The sequence below is a fragment of the Bos taurus genome, chromosome 28 (assembly GCF_002263795.3).
Source record: "Bos taurus isolate L1 Dominette 01449 registration number 42190680 breed Hereford chromosome 28, ARS-UCD2.0, whole genome shotgun sequence".
NCBI classification, from domain to species: Eukaryota; Metazoa; Chordata; class Mammalia; order Artiodactyla; family Bovidae; genus Bos; species Bos taurus.
The window spans coordinates 44,589,463-44,606,719 of NC_037355.1; the positions used below are offsets into that span (position 1 = coordinate 44,589,463).

Genomic DNA, 17,257 nt, shown 5'->3' on the forward strand with positions numbered 1-17,257 from the left:
GCTTTGTTTTAACAGTGGGAAGGTCTTTAATCCATCTTCTGGTAAACATTCTAAGCTGGTAGCAAATGGTTATCACCACAGGAAAAACAAGCCTTTTTTTTTTTAATTCCCTCTGCTCATTTGCTCTGGGCAAATTACCCTGTTTTTCCTGAGTTCAGATCTTTTGCAATCATGTTGATTTTATCTTGTGTTTATTATTTTCCCTGGTTCCTGGGGTCTGACCTGGGAAGACCGTCCTGATCTAGGAGAGGACGCTCATCACCGCAATCTTCACCTTACCTTTGGATACATTTTGTACCTGAGATACTAGTGAGTGAAGCAGGGTGTGACAAACTCTCTGAAAGCTCTAGGAGAGAGCACATGGAACTCCCACACAAGCCAGCAGGAAACTGCAGAGCCTAGGAGAAAATCTGGAATTGTGGTGTCCTGGTGAGCTGAATTAGCATCTTTTCAAATTGCCTCTGAAAAGCAAGTATCGTTGATAGAAAGCTTTGTAATCCTCAGATGGTCGTAGAAGTATGTATAGGCATACTTCGTTTTATTGTTCTTTGCAGACACTGCATTTTTTTTAAATTGAAGGTTTGTGGCAACCTTGCATTGAATAAGTCTATTGTGCCATTTTTCCAATAGCCTTTGCTCAATTCCCTGGTGGCTCAGACGGTGAAGTGTCTGCCTACAATGCGGGAGACCTGGGTTTGATCCCTGGGTCAGGAAGATGCCCTGGAGAAGGAAATGGCAATCCACTCCAATACTATTGCCTGGAAAATCCCATGGACAGAGGAGCCTGGTAGGACCCAGTCCATGGGGTCCCAAAGAGACGGACGCGACTGAGCGACTTCACTTTCCTCACTTCATATCTCTGTGTCACATTCTCAGTGTGTGTAATTCTCACTGCGTGGTAATGTGTGGTAATTCTCACTGCGGACAAAAAAATGTTGCATGTTGCCAGCCATTTCTGTAAACAAGAAATGTTGCCAGCTATCAAGCCATCAGTCACTGCCGCTGCTCCAAGGGTGTACCCCAAGGGGAATTCAGGATAGAGAAAAACAGGATACTGGCCCTCCATAGTTAAGATGCGTATCTAAGGAGTAATTTTAATGAAACCAGACTCTTGTATCTTCCATGCACAAAGGGCAGTAAAATCATTAACTTGAGATGTCTGTTTTTTTGTGATTAGCGTTAATCTTTTGATGTTTGATTACATGTTTTTTTGTTCTGTTTTTAAGCAAAAACTTCATATCTTGTTTCCTCCCTCAACTCTTTGGAACAGTTCTTCAGAGCTGTCTAACAGGCTCTCCCATGGGGTTTGGTCCTCGGTAAGTTCCCCAAATAAAACATAACTCAGGAAGGGGGTTCAAGAGAGAGGGGACATATGTAAATCAATGCCAATTCCTGTTGATGTGTGGCAGAAATCATCACAGTATTGTAAAGTAATTATCCTCTAATTTAAAAAGAACTCGCAAATTTTAGCCTTTTTTTTTTCAGTTGACATCGCAATTTTCAAGCCTGTCATTATTGTGTTTATAACAGTGATCTATGATCAATAATCTTTGATATCACTGTTGCAAAAGATTATGCCAAAGGCTCTGAGAATGGTTAGCAGTTCTTAGCAATAAAGTATTTTAAAATTAAGGTATGTGCATTGTTTTTTAGACACAATGCTATTGTACACTTCATAGGTGATAGTGGGGCTTAAACTCAACTTTGATATGCAGGGAAACCAAGTTGTGTGACTCACTTTATTGTGATCTTTGCTTTATTGCAGTGCTCTGGAACCAAATCTGCAATATCTCTGAGGTATGTCTGTACATTTTCCCCTTGTTAGAGATGTCTTAGCTATGTTATTCAGAAGTTAGCTTTGCTAACTTTTCTATTTCACAAGTGGCCCTTATCAAGACAGGCCTTAAATGAAGTAATATTGTAACAGCTGAAAAGAAAAAACAAAACCAACCAACCAACCAAATCCTCAAAACTGGGGAATGTTTACAGAAGGTTTCTTCATCTGACGGCTTTTCATGTGTCAGGCCCTGTCTGCTCTAAGGTTAGCGGGCGTCTTCAGGCTGGAATGTCTCCCACTCTGTCTTAGGCCAGTTGGGCTCAGCCTTGGGCTCCTTCCAAGGAGCGTCACCATCTCTGCTCTGCAGATCCCCTGGCCCTCCAGGGTGTGTGGCCTGGTCTCCCGGGTAGGAGGCCTCTGAATGCAGGCTACAGCAAGACTGTCTTTGTCCCTTTGGAGCTGAGCTGGTCTGGCACCAGGCAGTGGCCCCTCGATTGCTGCTGAACGATGGTCAGCCATTGTCCTTGACCTGAGCTTATAATATGGTCTGGGAGGCTGGTGGTGGCTTTATTCACCGTGTCCGACTCTTGTGACCCATGGACTGTAGCCCGCCAGGCTCCTCCGTCCATGGGATTTTCTAGGCAAGAGTACCAGCGTGGGTTGCCATTTCCTTCTCCAGGGGATCTTCCCAACCCAAGGACTGAACCCAGGTCTCCTGCACTGCAGGCAGATTCTTTATCGTCTGAGCCACCAGGGAAGCCCTCTGGGTAGCTATTTCACTGTTTTACTGGGAAACCCTGTTTGACCAGCTCTCTACCATCTCCTAGACCCTGTTGCCTCTCCCTGAGCCCCAGAAGATTCCTGAGGTGCTCCTGATGCTGGAAACTCTGCAATTCGGGGCGACCCTAATGCTTACTGTCCAGGCTGCCCAGACCTCCTCCTCTGAGCCCTACGGCTGTCACTGTCCTCAGGCCCCACAGCAATCCCAAGGCTGTGCCTGGAAAAGAAGGAGTCACGTCAGCGTCCAGAGCGGTGGGCTGCGTCCAGCGTTAGCTCCTCTACCAAACTTGGCGACGCGTTCTGTAGGACAAGAGTTTCAGAGGTCAAAGCAGAGGGTCAGGGTGGGCACACGCAAGCGAAAAAAAGAGCTTGGACCTAACTCCTTTGGTTCCACATGGCAACACCTTTATTGAGTACCTCGGAAACTGCTGACAAAGGAGACAGGAAACTGCGGCAGACCTCCCCTGGGCACCTCTGCACCTGCCTCTGTGAGCTCGGCGCCAGGTCAGGACAGTCCTGGTGTGGGGCTCACCCTGAACAGTGGGCTCAGCGGCATAGCTGCTCCCACGCTCTGCTCTTTATGGGTGCCGGTGAGGAGCTGCTGACTGAGGCAGAGCTGGAATCTCACTCAGGCTGACTTTCTGGCTTTGGGAGACTTTATAGTTTTCCCCTTTAAATCCACACTCCATGGGCCCCATGGGGAGAATCTGGTCTTGTTTGCTCTGTTTTGGACAAACACCTCACACAACTGCTGTAAACGGTTGCATAATTTTTGCAAAGGCCTTCTTGTTCATTCTAGAATTTTTCCATCAACTGGCAGGCCCAAATTGTTCTGGATTTGGCCCCAGGGGATTCAAAGCCCTTTCTCCTCAAACCGTTTTTCCCGGTGGTGGCCCTTGATGGGAAGTATTGACGCACACCCAGAGAGGGCGGGAGGCATTCAAGTGTCCGAGGAGAGTGACGGGCGAAGCGCGGCCTCCCCAGGCCGCTGCCGGCAGTTCCTAGACAGCTCCTGGCCTCTCACCCGCCCTGGAAGCATCCTTCAAGGTCATGTGGGTCACCTCCTCAATGTGATACGATTGGCATGTTTCTTTCAGCGAGCTCCCTATAAGAGTCACTTCAGGTGTTGCTGGGAAGTGCAGGGTGAGTGCCGCCGAGAGAAGAGGGGCCGCTGGTGCGCTTATTCTTGGTCTGACCTCTGCCGGCAGGGCACTGAGCTGTGCGAGGCTCATGGAGCGACATGAGAGGCTTGAGGACATCAGAGGCTTTACCTGGCACGCCACGGCACAGTGACAGCTGGGAGCACTGCACATCCCATTCCTGATGGCAGTTCTTGCTCTTCCCAGCAGTTTCTGAGCAGCGGCATGAGGCGAGGGTGGACAGGGTCCAGTGGTCCACGTGTTTCATGGGGATAATGGCTGGTGGTTCTGCAGTAACTCTGGGCCAGGCACTGGGAAAGTAGATGGAGCCCACACCCTAGAAGCAAGACCATGTTCTGCTCCCCTGATTTGGAGAGGTGTGGCATGAACAGGACTGGCCATGCCATCTAGCTCCTTAACTTGGCTCATGTCACAGCTTCAGGGCTGCTCACAGCCCAGGCCCACCTCACATGCAGACCCCACCCAGCAAGTTCCTGGGTCCTCAGGCTTAGGACTGGGCCCCTGAGTGCTCAGCTTGGAGCCAAGGGCCAGGGCCATGGGACTCATGCTAGCTAGGCAGGGGGACAGGCAGAAGCGCAGATGCTAGATTCCTCGACCGTGTGACCAATCTGGGTGACCCGTCAGGGCCTGGCCACTGGCTCTCAGTGGGCACTGGCTGCTGGGGGCTTCGGAAGGGGCAGGCGCTGGTGGGCTACTTGGCTTCCACCAGCTGCTCCAGGCGCTGTAACATTGTCAGACGCAGGGCTTGGAACCTGGAGGGAGACACAGCCAAGAGGATTCACTGGTACCAGAGGGGACAGGGAGCGAGGAGCACAGCAAAGGAGCCCAGAGATGCTGGGCCTGGAGACCCATGGCTCCTGACCGGCTGATTAGTGGCCAAGAAGGAAGAGCCAGGACCCACATCCTGCGAGGCCACTGGCTTCGGGGAGTAGTCAAACAGGGCTGCAGACTCTGTCAAGCTTCACAGGAGAATGCTCCTTCTATTCCAAAGAGTCTCCAGTACGGACAGGAGTGTGCTGGATTAGACGGGGTGGCAGAGGGGAGTCAGGAAGCCTGCGTCCGAGCCTGGCTCCACAATCACGTGGTGAGACTCCTTCCTCATCCCGGGCTGCTCTGCCCTCTCTGTGCACCGAGCAGACCTAGACCAGGTGACCCCCAGGTCCCTTCTCGCTACAGTGACACGGTTCCCCCTGATGAGGTCTCCGCTGGCTGCCTGAGTGGGGCCTGACTGTACACACAGAAGCCTTTTAAAGAGACATTCAGCCAAAAGCCAGGATTTACACAGTCCCCCGACCGCAGACTCTCACGGTGAGCGGCCTCCCTCCTTCCCTTCCTAAGAGGGACTCTGGGACCGAGTTTCCCTTGCAGAGGGAGACACAGACCATCGGGGTTTGCAACCTGACCTCACACAGCCAGGCCCTGCCAGAGCATCCCCCAGGAGCAGCAGGTGACACCCACTCACCTGCCCATTGAACTGGTCCCCTGTACTTGCCACCATCAGTGGGTACAGGCAGTCCTAACAACCGCTGATTTGGGGCAGGCTCAGCGCTCCTGCTAGCGTGAACGGGCACTTTTCAGACCAGGCTGAATGCGCACGGGCAGGCCCCCTTGGCGGCACTTTCAGGGCAGGGTTGCCAGCAGAACGCACAGCCCTGGGCCAGGGCCGGCCCGTGCTGCTGCCCGAGTCTCCTGCCCAGTTTCAGCAGCTCGTGTCCATCCCGTGATGGTGGGGCTGCCGAGGCTCGATGGGCGGCCTGGGCTGCAGGCCCCCATTTTGGCAGGCGGTCACCCCGGTCTGGTGGCACTATGGAGCAAGGGGCCGGGGGAGGTGCTGGGGAGCCAGGGTTAGCAGGCATCCCTGAACTGCGTGAGGACGCCTGGCACAGCTGCAGGGAGAGCTCTCCCAGCCACGGGCCTGGTGCTCTGACCGCAGACTTGCCCTCATGTTCCAGACCCACGACTGGCTACTTAAGTGCTGCTTACTTCATGGTCAGTTTGATTATTTCTCTTTCCTCCTCTTCTTTTAATTTTTCAACAAAACTGTCCAGCACCGGCATTTCAAACTTAATGTACTGAGCGACCTAGAAAATCCAAGAACATTTTAATGTGCTTTAAATTAGAGGCCAAAAATGTTTTCTTTTCCTTGTGGCCGATTCAGCAGGGTTTTGTCTCCAAGGAAGAGGCTGCCCGTCTTCCTCCCACCCCCCGACACAGCTTTGTGTGTACCAGGGAGGATGGAGCCCATTCTGACCCCAAAGGCAACTGTGATCCCTGGGAGGAAAGATTAAACTGAGTTTTAGGAAGACCATTCAATAGTGAGCAGAGTCACTCTGGGAGTTCTCTGGGGTTGGGGTGGAGATGGTGGGAATGCCATTGTTTCTAACAATAGAATGAAACTCACTAGTCTGCAAATGGCCCGAGGGACACAGGGTCACAGGCCTTCTTCTTGAGGTCCACACCCTAAGGCCTATTCTGTGTAGTGGAGTTTGAAAATGTGCTCTTTGCCCAGTCAGGACTCAAGATGTCCTGAGACACTTGGTCCTTTCCATAAGGTGCAGTTAGACCCTAGGTACGGAGCTTTTGTTGTTGTTTTTTTAATGTAAATAACAACAAAACACACTCCAATGAAGGAAAAGACTCTACCTGTCTGGAAAGAATGGAAAAGGCCAGGCCATGGTTTTCTAAGACCCAACTTCTTTTTCCCCTGAGCCAGCTGATGGATCTGGTGGTGGCTGATAGCAACAAGACAGGATGAAACCATCAAGACGGGATGGACTTTGTGATGGCCATGGGGGCCCTGGAAGCATTGCCCAAGGGGGCTCTGCCCAAGGTCACAGGAGTCCGCCACGCTGTCCCCCAGCCCCTCCCTCAGGAGAGGCCTTGAGATGCCGCAGCCCCACTCACATCGTGGGGGACCTCCTCGCCCAAGTCAGCTTCCATCAGGAATATCCTGGCGATCTTCTCACAGGGCCCATGCAGGATTCTGGCAATCAGTGGGTACTCACAGTCTTTTAATTTTGTACGCTCTGAAAAAGAATGTGGTAGACAAAATTTGTGGGGTGGTAGGACTGTGTCTCTTTGTTCTAGGATGGAAATGGGATGGAAGACAGATGTCCAGGGGCCCTGGCACTGCTGCCAGATGTTGTGTGATGGACACTGCCTTGATGTGGGTCGTGTCCTTCAGCGAAGGCCCAGCTCAGAGAGGAACAGTGGCTGGAGGAGCACGGCACGGGAAGTGGACTTGGGGAGGCCAGGCCATGCAGCGCTGGACACAGGGCTGTGTGGTACAAGCTCTGCAACAGCAGGTCCCAGTGGGTGAGGGGCTTCTCATCCATCCTGAAAACCCAGACGCACAGTCCTCCCCACCTCTCACTGAACCTACTGGAGAGAGCGGCTCACCATGTGGTTCTGGTGGGATTCCGAAAGGGATGACAAGTGTGCCTGGATATAAGCCTGGGAGGGGTGCCCGTGGTGGGGGCACAGCGTGTCCCAAGGCCAGGAGGGCACCTGCCCTGTGCCCACTGCACAAGCCAGCTCAGCCCTCAGAGAAGGAGCTCAGTTGGCGAGCTTGCCAAATGGATGGGGACCTGAGTCAAAGGCAGACACTTACCCCCAGACTCATGAACGACGTAGAGTGCAAACTCACTAGGGCCGTTTTCCACCTGCACAGGTAGTGACAGGAAGTCAGACCATGGCTTTTCAATGCAGGAGAGAGAGAAAAGGACCCCTGGCAGTAACCACATCCCCAGTGCCACACACACACAAATCCCCAGGACCACCCCCTTAAATTCCCAGAGCATTTCTCCTGCTAGCTCAGCAGAGGAAACCTCGTTCAGCCTTCTACCAGGAGCCATGGCTTTCACCAGCCCCCTCCCCAGCAAAACTGCAAACCACCAGCATCTGGGCGAGGCTGCCTAGGGCCAGACTTACTCGGAACTTGTTCAGCAGCAGAGTGAGCACCTGCAGGGTCGTCATGGTGCTGTTGACTCTCACGTTGGTCATGGACCCATAGGCAGGAGTGAACACGGAGGTCTGCACAGGAAGGGGGAGGCGGTTCAGGGGGAGGCCAGAGGAGACACAGGGCTGACGCCAGGCAGGGTATGGGCATCCTGTCAGCCCACTGGCACTGAGCAGCCTGGGACAGCAGGTGAGCCTGGGCTCTGCGATCACCTGTGTCTGTCCATCCACACAGATCCACAAACAAGCTGCGCCCAGGTCCAGGCATGAGCAGAGAAGCTTTGACAGCTCACATCATACAGAGGCCTCTAAGAAAGATGCCTGCAGATCTATAAGAGCCAGATTCTTTTTTCTAGGAACCAGGACCATAGGAAGCTTGGTGTGCTGCAGTGCATGGGGTCGCAAAGAATTGTGCACAACTGAGCGACTGAACATTAACCAGGGCCATGAGAGCCATTCACGAGGGGCTGGGGAACGAGTCTCTCTACTCTGTCTAGAACCAAATCACCAGTGTCTGCTGATTCTAAGGCTAAAGCTTCTCAAATCTGTCCACCTTGCTCTATTCTCCCAGCCTGCCTGCGGTGAGGCCCTGTTTATACTGCATCAGCTTCCCAACTTTTCCCCTCTAGTCTCAGCCCTTTCGACCCATTTTCCACCCTATTGCACAAAGGAACAACCTTTCAAACACTTTGCAACTCGAAGTGTGTTCTGGGCCAGCTGTGTCGCGTACAGTCTCAGCTGCCTGGTGCAGACTCCTGGATCAGCACCTGCACTTGAGGAGGATGTCCCGGGGTGCAATTGTAGGGTAAACCTCGAGCAGTACTGTATTACAGCGTGCGCCGCAGCCTAGACAGTGGCGTCCGCCGCTCCTCCCACACGCCCCCTCCCAAGCATCCCATGCTCCAGCCACACGGCTTCTGCACAGTTTCAGGGGCCCGTGATATTCTCGCAGGTATCCTGCCTTTGTTCATGAGACACCATACATGAAGTCAACCAGGGAATTTCCAGGGAATAAAGTTAAAGCTTATTAAGTCCTTAATGATCACCAATCAGGTAATAACCCTGCTAAATACTTTATATAGATTCTTTGATTTAATCCTCACAACAGTCCTTAGAAGTACAGGGAGCTTGGAGAGGTTAGTAGCTCATTGGAGTCACCCATCTAGAAAGGGCGGAGCTGCCCCAAGCCTCATGCTTCACCAGCGTGGCACAGGGTCCTCCCTTCGTGTCTGACTTCCCTGTAGGCAAGCTCCTCCTTGCTTTCTGAAACTGATTCCAGTTCACACATTCCTCCTGTATGGTCCTAGCTCTGCTTTCCCCAGGACGTACTCGGGCTCAGGGTACACGAGGGCTTCGTTCAGTGTCCCCAGCTGATGTCCAAGTACTGGAGCCAGCCTCAAACCCAGACCTGCTTTCTCCACAGTTGAGATGTAGAATGACTCTGGGTGGTACAGAAAGTCCAACTAGACTTTCGGTTTCTAAGAAATATGAAACAGAGGAGTCAGGCTATCTCTAGGAGAAGAAAGGTCATGTCAACAAGACATCGTGTTTCTTCCGCCTGAACTCTTTTCTCAAGAAGAGACCAAGCAGCTCCAAGTAGAAACAAGGGTCCCGTGGCTCCTTTCCTGTCTCTATCCACAGTGGTTTCTCCCGCCCAGGACACGCTTGAGTCCGACAGGCCAAGCACTGAAGACAGTACCAAGTTCACCCACGCTGGAAATCACGCATCACTGCTGTGAGAACTGTTGTAGAAAATAATTAAGTGGAGCAACAGTGTACAGTTCTAAGAAATAAACCCTGGAATAACAACTCCAGGAAGTTAATTCTAGGAATTTATTATTGTTATTATTTTTCAATTGTTGCCTGCGACTCAAGCACTTTGTTACCTGATTTCTAAGGACACATTCTGAATGGATGTGGAGCGAGGAGCAAAAAAGGGAGCCCCTCGCTCCTTCAGCAGATGTGAATCAACTGTCCAACATGGCTAAGACACCAGTTCAAGTCCCAGAAGGTACCCAGTTTGCCTGGAAGGATGGATCCACATGTGGCAGGTAAGTCTGTGGCTGGGGAACAGCCATCCTGACTAGCGTGTCGAGTGTAGGTCTGGCTGGCTAAGAAGGGCAGGATGGCACCAAGGGACGAGAAAGGCTGTGATGAAAGCCGTGACTCTTCACTTCGGTTCATTTCAAAGGCTACAGGCTGTTCAGACTTCTCCATGTCCCCGTGATATTTGCAATGACTAATGTAAGGTTTAAAGTGCCCAACACACCTCTTAGAGGAGAGGTGAATGTACTGAAGATAAAGCCCACGATTCAGTACCTTGAGTCATAAAAACCTTTTTTTTTTTCTTTAGGAATGTATAGAATGAGTCTACATCCATGCAAAGAATCTTTCTAAATTTTCAAATAGTCCCTTAAAGTAGCATATCAATATTTATTCAAATATTAGCAAATGGTGCTTAATTAACACTTTGCAGACTAAACCCCTTTGGAGCAGTATTTAAAGAATACCCAAGTCAGGGACTTTCCTGGCAGTCCAGTGGTTAAGACTTTGCCTTCCAATGCAGGGGGCTGGGTTTGACGCCTGGGCAGGGAGCTAAGATCCCACGTACCTTGTGGCCAAAAAACATCAAACATTAAACAGAAGCAATATGGCGACAAATTCAATAAAGACTAAAAATGGTCTACATTAAAAAAAAAAAAGAATACCCAAGTTAGATGGCCGGTCCTTTGGGTAATCCAGACATTCTTAATCTCTGTTTAACTTCTGCCCTGTCTTCCCCTTCCCCTGTGAGGAAACTACTCTCAAATACTCTGGTTTCCTAGATTTGGGCTTCCCTGGTGGCTCAGATGGTAAAGAACCTGCCTGCAGTGCAGGAGACCCGGGTTCAATCCCTGGGCCAGGAAGATCTCTTGGAGAAGGGAATGGCTACCCACTCCAGTATTTTTGCCTGGAAAGTCGCATGGACAGAGAAGCCTGGCAGAGTATAGTCCACGGGGTCACAGAGTTGGACATGACTGAGTGACCGACACACTCAGCCTCCTAGATTTAGTGAAGATAACCTATTGTTCCTCAGTAACACTCCCTGCAAAGCTAGTGTGGAGTGGAGGGAGGTCCTGATGATGGAGCGGGGGCCCTTCAGCCTGCCTTGTTGAATTCTTCATCCCCAAGTGCAGGGTACCGCAAGAGTAGTTTGAATGGCTCCGAGCAGACCTCACCTGTGTGACTGTGCTTCAGATCTGACCCAAGACCTCCCTTCGCCCAGCTCCCCATCCCATGAGTCACCCACCACCTATCAGGAAGGGCAGCTGCTGAGCCTGGAAGCCCTGGCTTCCAGCTTCCCAGCGCTGCAGGATGTGTTCTATGGCAGGACGCCCCATTCCGGGCCTCACCCACACTGCCATGGGTGCCATTTAGAGTAACAATCCACTTCTCCTTTTCACAGTTGGATTTGTTTATGGAATGATGTCATCAGGGGAAGGAGATCTCTTTTTCCTGAGGTCAGTACAATACATACTTGGACAAAAGGCTAGGACAAAAGGGTAAGTGCTGGGAATCAGGAGCTGTGCGAGTTCTCTGGGACCCATCACACATGCTCCGGGGCACACCCGACCCAGGTGGCTTAATCTACCAAGCGACAGTGACAGCAGGGTACATGACACTCCCGTGAAACAACAAACCGACCTTGGGGAGAAACCGTATAGAAAAGTGACTTGTTGAAGACAAATGTAGCATCATTCTCCAAATATTCATGCAATCTGTGAGAATGAATTGACAGTGAGCGTGTGATGGGAAAAATACAGGCTTTGTGGTCAGGAAGTGAAATGTTATTTGGGGCAAGACAATTGTCCTCCTCAGCCTGTTTCTCCATCAGGACACAGGCACAGCCTCACCTGTATACCAGGGCTGTGCATGCTAAGTCGCTTCAGTTGGGTCTGACCCTTTGCGACTCCTTGGACTGTAGCCCCCCCAGGCTTCTCTGTCCATGGGATTTCCCAGGCAAGAATACTGGGGTGGGCTGCCACGCCATCCTCCAGGGATGCAGGCTGTGTCTCATGTCTTCTGCATCGGCAGGTGGATTCTTCACCACTAGCACCGCCTGGGAAGCCTACCGGGTTTTGCTGAGGGTGAGTTCAGGCGTGACCACCGAGGGCCCCACTAGGGAAGGTCCAAGTTTTGCTGAGGGTGAGTTCAGGCGTGACCACCGAGGGCCCCACTAGGGAAGGTCCAAGTTTTGCTGAGGGTGAGTTCAGGCGTGACCACCGAGGGCCCCACTACGGAAGGTGCGATGCGTGCATGGCGCTTGGGGCTGGTTCCCCAAGCCTGGCTTCGGGGCCCAGGGAGAGGCCGGGCGGGCCATCACCTTGTGGTTGTAAAAGTGCCCGTTGATGGAGAAGCGGTGCCTCCGGGTCCTCTGGGCCTCGCCGGGCGCCCGGCTCCTGGGCCGCCTCTGGATCACACAGGCCGCATCGCTCTTGGTGCGCAGCAGCTGTGGGGTCTCCTCGTCCTCCTCCACTGGCTCTGTGGCAAGAAATGGGCAAGGGGTCAGGCTCAGGACAGGGGCTGTGACAGAAGAGCCTCTGTGGCGGTGCCGCGTGAAGTGTGGCTCCCTGGCGCCCTGGGCTGCGGGAGACGGCAGTGTGAGCACTGTCCCTGTGATGGAGGCTGGGGTCCAGCCAGTGTGATACCCACTTTGCAGACAGAAAAGGTGACCCCCAGACAAGATAACCTGTGTCACCATGCCACACGGCCATAGCCTCTGGACCTCCAACTCCAGGGACCCAGAGCAGGACTTTGACAGCCCCAGCCCTGTCCTCTGGGACAAGCCCTTCACTGAGTCAAGAGGAGGTGCAGAGAGGACAGACACCCAGGCACGGATCCTGGCAGGTGGGGGAGAGATCCCAGAGGCCTGCAGGGCCAGGTGAGAGCCGTGTTCTCTGCAGATGTTCTCCTTTTCAGAAGGCAGCACGTTGCAGGGATTCAGACAACCATATCACCTCTGGAAGCCTCTGCTTCCTTGTCCTTGGGTGAGGAGTCAATAAGAATACCTTGGGCTGAAGAGAGATTTAGCAGGGGCTGGGCTTCCCTGGTGGCTCATTGGTAAAGAATCTGCCTGCAGTGCAGGAATTGCAGGAGATGTGGGTTTCAGCCCTGGGTCAGGAAGATCCCCTGGAGAAGGGAATGGCAACCCACTCCAGTATTCTTGCTTGGAGAATTCTATGGACAGAGGAGCCCGGTGGGGTCGCAAAGAGTCGAACACGGCCAAAACAGCTCAGCGCACACGCTCGTGAAGGCAAACAAGGCCACTCTTTGCTACTCCACAAAGCTCATCTCCAGAGATGGCGGTCATGAGCCAGCACCCCCACCCCAGATGAGTGGGACTGGGTCGCGGGCTTCTTGAGGCCCCACCAACCTGATCTGTCTCTGGAACTCTCCTCCTGGGGCCCAGCCTGAGAACTGGGTTCCTGGGCAGTGACTCTGCCATCTTGAACAGGTGGCTCCTTCCTGAAAAGAGACAGTCATGGTGCTGAGAGGGCTGCTGGCAGAGAAGGGTAGTTCAGATCAAAGAAAAGGAAGCTGGCTGCCTCTGTGGGCCAGACACAGGCCAGAAGCAGGACAGGCCGAGTTGAGGCCAGGATTTCACACATTGTCAACGTAAAAGATAAAAACAAGAGCAAAAGGTTGCCAGTGTCTGCTGGAAGGAGAGGGAGTCTGCCCTGCAGACCTGCGTGGCCTGTTCTAAGCCCTGGGGTACGGACAGAGGGACACACACAGACCCATGCTGGGCACCAGGCCGAGGCGGTTGGCTTCTGTGGCTGTGTGCCAAGTGGGCTCTCTGGGCTGCCTTCTGGCCCGGGGGAGGAGGGCAGCAGCACCCTCGAGGGGGCTAACCTCCAGGCCCCTGCGAAAGGTGGACTCCAAGCCAGGGCAGCCAGCGCTGGACTGGAGGAGGGATGGGTGTAATGGGAAGTAGCCATACCGGGAAAGGAGCCTGGGAGGAGGAGACAGAGGAGCCAGGCCGGCACCGAGGGGCCTCCGAGGGGCCTTGTCTGAGGCGGCTCTTGTGACCACTTTTACCCTCCTTTCTAAGGAGCCCGTCCAAACTCGAAGCTCTAAGGCCCAAATCCAGTATGAGTGACTAGGGACAGCTGGAGATGAGCCAGGGGCATCGGCGTGCAGAGGGCCACGAGAGCAGCAACTTTACTTGCATTTTTGAAGGGGAAAACGTTTTGAATTTCCGACTCTTAGAAGGATTTATTATGTGTGAAAGCAAGCAAAACTCAGCAGCTTGCTGCCCGTCTTTGGGTGTGAAGTGGAAACAGGCAAACGTCTGTTAAGACAGGTAGAAAACCATTTTATCCCTATCAAAACATTCTTAATATATTCAAATAAATCTGATATAAATAAATTCTGATAAACTTGTAAAAATAAATTCTGATATTGAAATAAAAGCAGAACCGTTGGAGGCTAAACCTGTGTGTTTCAGGACAGAACAGACTGAGAGGCTTGGCTTGCAGACAGAGGCCTCTTTCTCTTACAGACGAGGAACGTCTGAGAAGCACAAGTGGAGGTGAGGGCAGCCTGGATCGCTCTCCAGGAGGGGGTCGGGGGTGACTTGGTTGTCATGGAGAAGAACCACTTGGGGGTGAGGCTTCAGGTTGGCAGCTGAGGTCCTGGGCTGAGGCAGTCAAGGGGTGACTGACCAGGTTGAGGGTGGGTTACCCTCCCACCTCCTGCCCCAAACAGAAATGGGGCTTTCACTCAGAGACAGAGATCAACCTCCTGGCCCCGCACACTCCAAGCAGTAGCTTTAGGTTGTCGTGGAGACCACTGGGCCCCGCCCCACCCAGCGGGACACTCACGAATGGCAGCTGGACTGTCCGGGTGTCCAGGAGAGGTGCACGCGCTCCCTGTCATCCTGTATCTGGAGCCGGATGGGCCGCTTCAGTCCCCAGGAAATGTTGAGGAGCCCCTCGATGATCAGAGCCCCTTCTTCCTGTGGGGACCCACACGCTCAGCCTCTCCTCTCAGAGCAGCCTCACTCAGGGGTCACTGACCACCCTCACACCCACCTCAGAAGTCAGCCCCCGCCCACGGGACCCCCCTGTGCACTCAGGCCTCCAGGTGCAGCCTCTCATCCCTAGGGTCCCGTCTTCCTCCAGGGGAAGGCCCACGAATTTCTCTGTGCTCTAAGGCACGAGGCCCGGGCTGGAGAGGAAGCCTGAGGCGTGCCCTTCCACCACTCGGGAGCAGGGGCTGGGGCAGGGCGCTGAGTCAGGTGTCCCACAGGAACGCAGCTGCCGTCCGGCAGGCACGTCCACACAGTGGCAAGGAAACACGTTCCAGGGAAGCACAGCTGTGCAGACACCGGTGCGACACGGGACAGCTTTCCGTGCGGCGCTGCGCCTGCTCAGGGGGCCCATAGTCACCTGCTCCTACTGGGAATGTGCCAAGGGCACTGGATCCCATGCCCACTAGGGCTGAGCAGGACCAGCATGGTCCCCACCCCCAATTTCCAAGCTGGCCTCTTTCCTGAAGGCCAGTCTTGCCTTCCTCACCACCTGGGGTATGGCCAGTCCTGTGCCCCACTACTGGCACACACACTCAGAGTATCTGCAACAGCTCCCAGCCGGCGATCCTGACCAGCCCTAATTCTCCAAGGTCTGCAGATGGCATGGCCACTCATCTGCTGCCAAACCCTGAGGTCCTAATCAACAGAGTCCTCCAGAAGCACTCCCAGCCAGCTCCCACTTGCTCCCCGTGGGTCCTTGATTCTGTTTCTTGACCTATTTCAGGCTTCTGTCTGCACACAACCACCTCCAACTTCCCTGTGCCAAGCTAATCAAGCCCACACGTGCTCCTGGCCAGGCTGCTTTGTCTGTACCCTCAGAGCACCTGCCAGGAACCTTCTCAGCCTCACCCTTCAGCCGAGTCAGGTCTCCCCAGCTACATGCTCCTAGTCTGCTCTGATACTGGTCTTTTGGCAATGAACTTAAAACATCATTCTCCCAGTGCTCTCTCAAGCACCATTCTATTATAGATTCATCAACACCATTTCTTTCTCCTTGTTGGCACTGAAAACTGTAAGAACAGAGACCCTGTGGGAGTCTCACATCCCTGGCAACACTTATAGGGCTGTCCTGCAGTACTGATCTCATGGTAGTTAGTAACATTTTAAAAACACCCTGCCATCCACAAAGAAAATAGTTCTCTTCTGTTCAAGGTTATCAAAAATACACATAACTTTCTGGAACGGCCTTGCACCATTTGCTAAAAACAAGTGACAGCAACAGAAACAGCCAGAGCCGCTGATAACCACTGACGCTGCACAGAGAGGCGACTCGTGTCCCTGGAAGCAAAGACTATGGATTCAGGGAGTTAGAGGTCCCGTGAGGACAGTGAGAAAACCCAAAGTGGGAGGTGAAGGAGGTCCCCTCCTCTGCTGTGGGTTTCCTCTGATAAGATCAGAGAAAGCTGCAGGCCAGGAGGGTGTTCCCTCCATCCAGGGAAGGGGAGCTCAGGCTGGGGGCACCCCTGCTGTCTGCGCAGGGACATCAGACATGAGCCACACGAGGCAGCTGGTCCCCAGCACGGCTCAGCCCTGACCTCAGAGGCAGCAGCTCTCCCCAGCCCCTCGCTTCCCCAGACTAAGCCCCTGCATCTTTCTTCACAGTGGGGTCCCCAGAACTGTCTTTGAAGGCCTGGCCTCAGCATGTCCAGCTTCACAGACTCCGCCCCAGCCTTGCCCCAGAGCATCAGCTGGTCTGTGGCTATGGTTTTTTCCATGTTCCTCCACCCAGAGTCCGCCGTGGGGCGGGTATCTATGGATAAACATGTCTGCAGGTGGACATGAGCTGTTCCTGGTGAGCGGAGGCTCTCTCCAGCAATGTGTCAACATCTGACAGTGGTGTCTGAAGCTGAGTCTGAAAGCCAAGACCTGAACCGCATTTTGGGTGAAGGACATAATGCCTCGCTCATTGCCACGTTCTCTACCTAGAATAGCCACTGCTGCAGAGGTGTGCTGGTTAGATAGCCAGGAACAAATACACAAGCCCGTTCTCATCCGACAGCTCCTCATCTGTGAAGCAGCAAGACCAGGACCCCGCAGGCTGCCCCCGGTCCCAGAGGAAGGTGGGCATAGCCCAAGGCTCAGCAAGCCCAGGGAAGCCCGGCCTCGGCCATCTCCAGGCTGAGTTCCACATTGCTGTGTCTGACGGGGTCCCTGTGGGTGCAGGCCTGGAGCTCAGCCAGAGCCAGCAGTGGGCCAGAGTGACGTGGGGTGTCGGGGTGCTGGTGTAAGGTGTACCAAAGAACGCTTCCAGGTGGAGATGGCGGAGACTGGGGCCGCTGTGGAGGTCCAGTGGAGGCCCTGGCCCTCCCAGTGCCCTGAGATGGCCAGGAGCTGAGGCTACCCCACCCCTGCCCTGTGGAGTAAACATTCCCAGAACCTCCCACGGGCGCAAACACTTGCTCCGAGCTGGCAGCTGGGCCAGACCCCGCCCGCCAAGCTGTTTTCCTCTGAGAGCCTTCCTGAGCGCTGCTATTTTTGGCCCCGTGTGACAGTAATTGATTGCCGGTGGAA

The 17,257-nt window shown here is 53.5% G+C and overlaps 1 protein-coding gene across 4 annotated transcripts in view; it reads right to left on the reverse strand.

Moving 5' to 3' along the window:
• Window positions 1-2,940: 2,940 nt before the first annotated feature.
• RASSF4 (Ras association domain family member 4) overlaps window positions 2,941-17,257 on the reverse strand; it is a 33,920-nt gene continuing 19,603 nt past the window's right edge. For 2 of the 4 annotated variants that reach the window (XM_005226560.5, XM_005226559.5), the window contains exons 4-11: window positions 14,538-14,671; window positions 13,088-13,179; window positions 12,038-12,195; window positions 7,648-7,749; window positions 7,328-7,379; window positions 6,622-6,743; window positions 5,701-5,798; window positions 2,941-4,469 (exon numbers count right to left, since the gene is read on the reverse strand). In XM_005226560.5, the coding sequence (XP_005226617.1) occupies window positions 4,409-4,469; window positions 5,701-5,798; window positions 6,622-6,743; window positions 7,328-7,379; window positions 7,648-7,749; window positions 12,038-12,195; window positions 13,088-13,179; window positions 14,538-14,671 (819 nt within the window). In that variant the 3' untranslated portion in view covers window positions 2,941-4,408. 4 annotated transcript variants of the gene reach the window in all.